This window comes from Bos grunniens, chromosome 22, assembly GCF_055505025.1.
Source record: "Bos grunniens cultivar Pamir isolate PY7600 chromosome 22, Bosgru_T2T1.0, whole genome shotgun sequence".
Lineage (NCBI taxonomy): Eukaryota > Metazoa > Chordata > Mammalia > Artiodactyla > Bovidae > Bos > Bos grunniens.
In genome coordinates, this window is record NC_141186.1 from 60,489,051 (window position 1) to 60,495,776 (window position 6,726).

General features: G+C 58.4%; 1 protein-coding gene across 1 annotated transcript; it reads left to right on the top strand.

The window, feature by feature from the left end:
* Nucleotides 1-345: 345 nt before the first annotated feature.
* On the top strand, nt 346-4,319 carry PRR20G (proline rich 20G). Its single transcript, XM_086368886.1, has 3 exons — nt 346-483; nt 876-933; nt 2,251-4,319. The coding sequence occupies exons 2-3, from the start codon at nt 882-884 to the stop codon at nt 2,778-2,780; spliced, it is 582 nt and encodes a 193-aa protein (XP_086225012.1). The 5' UTR covers nt 346-483; nt 876-881; the 3' UTR covers nt 2,781-4,319.
* The last annotated feature ends 2,407 nt before the right edge of the window (nt 4,320-6,726 follow it).

Consider the following 6,726-nt stretch of genomic DNA (forward strand, 5'->3'; position numbering starts at 1 on the left):
ACTGCAGCCAAACACCCACCCTAGGTGCCTCCTTTGACCGCCGCCTGCCGTGCCCACCCAGTCTAATCTCTCCTCCTTTCACTCTCCGGCCTCACACTTAACCCAATCTCAATTCCCTTCTTCTTCTTCTGCAATGATTAGATCAACCCACCAATACAGCTCAGGTCTGTGACCCTGGGCCGCAGGAAACTAGCCCAATCAACAGCTCCCGGTAAGCCCCTGCCTGCCTCGCTCGGCCCACCCCTCCATCCAATCAGCCCTCCTGGCAGCCCTATAAGAGGTGCAGGAGCGTGGAGCAGAGGGTTTCCTGCTCAGCTCCTGTGAGGACCAGCCTGCCCTGGGAGGTACGGCGCCCCAGGACCAGCATCGTGACTGTGGACCCCTGGACCCTCAGCCCCGGCCCCTCTCCTGGAGGATCTCTTGGAAGTCGTTCCGTGTCTCCAGACTCCAGAGCCGGCCTTGAAGTCACAGCTGGGAGCCCAGGTAGGTGCCAGCGCCCGGAAAAGGGCACATCTTGTCTGACGGGGGGGAGTGTCTCTGGTGCCCTCGGAGGGCCCCCCCAGACAGCCCCCACCTCCACCTCTGCTCCCCACTTCCTCACCACTTGGCTCTGGGGAAGGAAGCTTCCTTCAGTCAGCCCAGGGTAATCTCATCTACTCCCACCCTGGACAGCTTGAGACAACCTAGCGAACCGCTGCGGGGCCACACCCAACTTGCTGCTCTTTGAAAACAGTTTAACCATCTCTCCAAACCCCCTGCCTCCTGACACTGCGTCCCCCAGACCCTGGTGCGGGGCGGGGGGCGGTAGTGCCCAGCAGGGTGGGTGGGGAGCCTGGCATGTTGGAGCCTCCAGTTGATCCATTCCTGTCTGGCAGATTGCTATGGAGGAGCAGAGACCCACCAAACGCTTCCACTTGATGGCCCCAGATCAAGGTACGTCAGGTGCCCGACACCCACTTTAATCCCGCCCAGCGTCACATCTGGCATTTGCTTGCAACACAGAAGGCATTTTGGGGAGAAGGGCAGCCCTTCTTAGCTTCCTTGGCCCACCTGGTTCCCAGGTCCTGGCCTCCACTGCCGACTTCCCCGTTAGACCCCCCGGACTTCCCTCCAGGGCTCCGGGTGTCCTGTCTCCCCTTCACTTTCCACACTCAAGCTCCTTCACCCCAGACCTGTTACTTAAGAGCACAGCCATCCAGGGGACCGGGGTCAACCCCTCTGTTCTGAATTCTTCGGGATGTACTGCTTGGGCTGTTATTTGCAAATTCTGCAAACTTTTCCATGATTATTTAAATTCAAACACAATCAAGGGCTCTGTGACATCAGTCACCCCCTTCCAACCTGCTTCCACCAGACCCCCCGCCCCCACATCAGCTGAGGACCCCGTCCCCCTCTGGAATCCTATACCCAGTTTCTTTCTCTGGTGTCCTTGCCTGCCTTGGCTGAATTCTGTGGAGTACCGGGCTCTCAACCCTCAGCTCCCAGTGTTCCTGGCCAAGAAGTGGGGGGAAATTCACCCCTCTGGTGGTGACCCCGAATCCCGCTCCAGCCCAGGCCTCCCTCTGGATGACACCAGTGTCTCAGCACGGTCAGGCTCCTCCTGTCGCCCGGACTCCCTTGTAGAGCGCGGCCTGGGGCCTCACCCCGTCCTGCTCGGGGAGGGATGGTCATCCAGGCACGCCAGCCACGTGGTGCCACCTCCCCAACCCCGCACCCCCTGCGCCCCAAGTCCCGCCGTGAGGACACTGCTCCCCTGCTCCGGTTCTCCCTGGACCCCAGGGCAGGCCGGAGCCTGGCTCAGCTCCAGGACGCCTTGGTGGCCCCTTCGGTGCTGTCTGCCAGCCCCCAGCGGCCTCTTTCCCCTCCCCGCCCCGCCCCCGCCTCGGTGCACGTAGGCAATTGTTTGTTCTGCCAGGGGCGGTCATTTGTATTCAGATTGAGTCTCTCTAGTGAACCTAGACGGCAGGTACCGGTCAGTACAGCAAGGGTTAGAATACCCGGCTGCCAGGGGGCCGGGAGGGCTGAAGGAGGGTGGGAGGCCCAGCCTGGAGAGGTGGCCGCCCACTCCCCCCGCCCCCGCCAAGTCCCCTCTTCGTCCTCCCTTCCTCGCCCCGCGTGCTCCCCTACCTCGTCCCCGCCCCCCACCCCGTCCCCATCCCCCTCCCGTCTCTGTCCCCCCAGTACCCGCCCCCCGCCCCGCCTCTCCCCTTCGCCTCCCTCCCCGGCTCACTGCTCCCCACTCCGTTCCAGGTGCTCAGCCCTACGCGGCGCGCTGCCCTGGGGGAAGAGGCGGAGACCCTGGGGGGCCCGTCGGCCCCGCGCTGCCCTCGAGACCCTTGGCCTACGTGAAGCCGGTCGTGAGAGGCGAGGCCCCCGGCTTCGTGGGAGGCGCCGCGCAGAGAGGCCGAACCCGCCGCCGAGGGGGCGGCCACCGGGCCGGGAGGGACCCCCGCGCTCCGGGGGCGCTGGTGCGCCTGCTTGGGCCGGACCCGCGTGTGGCCCCGGGGCCCCGCCAGCCCCCGGAGCCAGAGGCGGGGCAGGCGCAGACCCTCACAGCCAGCAGAGTGGCCGAGGCGGCGGCCGCGCGCGGGCTGACCCGCCAGGAGCTGCAGGACGCCTACGGACACTGGGGCCTCGGAGAGGTCCGGCCTGCACACTGCGCCTACGTGGGCTTCGTGCCCGCGGGCTCCGCCATGATCATGGTGCAGACGCAGGCCGGCGTCCACCTCTACTCCATCTCCGGGGCCCAGGCCCAGGCCCGCCAGCCTCCCTCTCTCTAAAGACCCCCGAGCCGCGCCAACTGCAGTCCCAGCCCTGTGCCCTGAGCCCACCTGCGTTGTCCGGGCTGAACCCTGAACCTGAACGCTCCCCTGCCGGCCCGCCAGCCCACGTCTGCTTCCCAGAGACCAGCAGGACTGAAGGACGGGGCAGAGGGGCCCAGGACGCCCCCCTGAGCGGGGAGGAGCTGTGGGCGGCGCTCCCCAGCCAGCGGGGGCGGAGTCAGGATGCCCGGGTCCCTGGCGGCCTGCGGAAGGTGGCCAGTGGCTTCCCCTCGGAGGACAGAGGCGGATGCGAGGCGAGGGCTGGGAGTGACTCACGGGGCTGAGGCTCCATCCTGAGAAGCTCCAGGAGTTGCTGCCTGGGCAGGCCTGCAGGGAGGGCAGAACCGGCCAGACCACCCCGCTCCTTCAGCGGCATCGCGACTCCGGAGAACCCCGAGGAGACAGCCTGGGAGTCTGGGAGTCTCTGGTCCTGTAACCCGGACAGTAAGCTCGACCCGGGGGCTGGCAGACAGGAGGGGCTGGGGGAGCATCGAGGGATGGAAGCAGGCCTGAAGGCAGCCCGGGCCTCCTGAGCACAGGAGCGCACAGGCTGGTGGTAAAGCCCTTCCTGGGAAAGCACTGACGACGTTCTTCAGCCAGGAGAGAACAAGAAGCGGGAAGCAGGGAGATGAGGAAACTGCATTATTATAAAGTCTGAAGACAACCTGGGCTTCCCTGGTGGCTCAGACAATAAGGAATCTGCCTTCAATGTGGGAGACGCAAGTTCGATCCCTGGGTGGGGAAAATCCCCTGGAGTAGGAAACCGTAACCCACTGCAGTATTCCTGCCTGGAGAATCTCAGGGACAGAGGAGCTTGGAGGGCTACAGCCCATGGGGTGCCAAGGAGTCGGACACGACTGAATGACTTAACACTTTCACTAAAGACAGTCCTCAAAGAAAACCGAATAATCCAGAACATAGAAACCTGGGGGATGGAAGCATTCAAAGGAGCTAAAAGTGACTGAGATTCTGTCTGGTCCCTGGGGTCCTGGGGGATGTTGAGCCGCAGGAGCAGAGCCCCGGACGTCTGTAAGCAGGGGCGCCCGTTGGCAGCCTCTGAACGAGCTGGGATGAAAGCTTCCAAACAGACTGAGGAACACGTGGACCCATGACTCTGATGAATCAAGCAAAAGGCACGGGAGTGACAGAAACACGGAGGAAGCAGGGTGCGTTGACAATGCCAAGGAAGGAGTAGGTGGTGGCGGCCTCCACTCCCAGCTTCACTGGGAATGCTTTGCACACTTCACCACCAGGCAGGGGTTTTCCGGGGTTTTGTCCCAGCGCTGCTTGATCAAGTTGAGATCACTCCCATCTCCTCAGTCTGATAAGAGGTTTATGATGAACTGGATTTCCTATTTTATTAAGCAGGCTTTGACTGCCTGATTCATTCATTTGTAAGAGAAAACGTCCACAGAAAACCAAGAGAATTCTTCCCACGAAAAATGTTTTCTTGTGTATTCAATGATCTGCTTGAATAAACCTTTCTCCTGGCTTTTATTGGAGTACATCTTTTATTAAAATTTCCATTTTCATCTTGCCAACATCAGACGAGTTTACCGTAACCAGAAAAAGACACCCCAAAAGACAAAGAACAAGTGTCTCCCCCAACCCCCATCACACAGGCCTCTGGGAATATATGGGTACCTAAAGGCACCTCTGGGGTTTCATTTTTACAGAAACGGGGCATGCTTTCCTCCCAGGGCCCCCCAGGGTGATTACAGGGTGTGGGCAGGTGTGGCAGGCGTGCTAGGCAGGGGGCCTCCCCGAGCCCATTCCCCAGGTGTGCTGTGCAGCCCACAAAGCTTGTCTGCAGAGAGCACAGCCCCGTGTTCAACCATGTGCCTGGCTGTCCCCTCCCTGGGGCCGGCCACCCTCCACGAGGGAGGGACGCCCTTCTCTGATGGGCTGCTCCCAGGGTGTTCCCAGCACCAGCATGCCGCAGTAAACACTTGCACTAGAGTCTTCAGGACTGGCTCTTTTCGTTTTACACAATAAATCCTCAAAGTGAGATTGCCGCGTCAGACAGTAAGGCCATATTTTATCTTAATAGATATTAAGGAATTGCACTCAATTAGGTTGTGTCCCTATCGCTTCCCATCAGCGGGATGCTAGGGGGCTGGTCCCCACAGCCTTCCCAGCAATAAATGTCAGACGGAGTACTTTTTGCTCATCTCTTGAGTGAAAATATGTCATTGTGGTTCCGATTTGATTTGTCTTGACTGCTAATAAGGTTTAGTACCTTCTCACGAATTTATTGGCCGTTTTTATTTCTACTTCTGTTAACAGCCCATATGTATCTTTTGCAGTTTTCCATTGGGTTTTTAATCTCTGATCAGCCTGTGGGAACTTCTTGGGTATTGTCAAGTAATGCTTTCCCACCCCAACATCCTGCCCTCACTTGCTGTCAGCCATCCCTGGGCCCTGCCCCAGGCCCTGCTCCCTCCCCAGGGCTAAAGCCCACACGGACCACAGAGCACCTTCCAGCCGCGGGCTCGGAAGCGTTTCCTCGGCCATTTAGCGGGTTAGACATTGTCCAGGTTAAGTGTGCCAATTTGAGGCTTCCCGGAAAGGCTCAGCATTCACCCACTCCCCCCTCTTCGGGGGATTCTACCTACACTTCTCGGAGACTTGCCAAAATCCAGGCATATGGAGGCTTTTCCTTTCTCCTGTTTTTAGGCACTTTTAGTTTCTTTAGTTTAACAGGACACATATTTTTGATGAGTGAAGGACTCTGAGGCCCACAGTCAGCCTTTCTGCAGGAGGCGTGCGTCCTCAGCTCAGACCTGAAGACCCCTGGCCTCTAGTCTCTGCGTCGGAAGGAGACATCACTTCAATCATAAATCTACATCAAGACTCTACAGTCTGCATGCCCCGCCCCCTAACTTGGGACATGCGTGTTTCAACCTTCACGCCCTCAAACATGTCATCAAAGAGCCTCGATCCCCTGACAGTCAGAGGATGCACCAGGACCCGGAAGCACACCGGCAGGACCCGGAAGCACACCTGCAAGAAGACGGGCGTCAGCTGCTCCCGCGGCCTGGCTGGGGGCTCTCGTCACTGGTCACTGACCTCCCACTACCCCCGCCCCCTGTTTATGTCTGCACAGGGGAATCTCTGGACGCCCCTGTGCCCTCACCAGGCAGGGACCCCACTGTCCCCCTACTCTCCGCTGAGACAGTAAGTTTTCTCCACTCTACCCGCCCTCCTTTGGAAGTTTTACAGTATTGGGTTAAACCGTATGAAAGTGCCGTCACGTTGGTCAAACATCAGCAATGTCATATGGTTTGACCCATACAATGAACTCTATAACACTCACACCTGACAAAGTCGAATGCTAGTCCAGCTCTACCTTTCTCTACCGTATTTGGACCTTTGGATACAGCTTCCCTGATCACTACCAGTTCCGTTTTACATATTATTACTGCCTTGTACTTCAGTGCCATTTTGTCATCACCAGAATAAGCATCAGTCACACGATTCGCGTTGACCATTGACGCTCACTTCAGTCTGTCTGCACGGTCACTAATCAGTTTGCTGTCTTCGTGCATTGCCCCTTTGTCTGGAGCTCAATTTCTTTCTCCCTGAAGTAGCTTCTTTGGAGATTTTCAGTAAAGACTAGTTAGTGGTAGGTTCTCTCAGCCTGTCTGAACCGTCTCTGCTCAGGAGTGTTACTCTACTCCTGACTGACACTTTAGCCGGATGTAAAATCCCAGGTTGACAACTGCCTCTCTCACGGCCTTGAAGACATTTTCCTGATGTTTCAGGCTGCTCCTGTTGCTGTTCTGAAACTTCCTGTGGCCCAAACTGTTCTCAGGAGTAAACTTCCGTCCTTCTCTGGGCCCTTTCATGACATCCTTTCTGTCTCTGATGTTCTGAAGTTTCCATAGGAAACAGCCACACGTAT

What these genes read in the sequence shown, in the direction of transcription:
- PRR20G (XM_086368886.1), top strand. Translation starts at nt 882, where the DNA reads ATGGAGGAGCAGAGACCCACCAAACGCTTCCACTTGATGGCCCCAGAT. An exon ending in CTTGATGGCCCCAGATCAAG is followed by an intron (nt 934 to 2,250) that starts GTACGTCAGGTG and finishes ACTCCGTTCCAG; the next exon opens with GTGCTCAGCCCTACGCGGCG.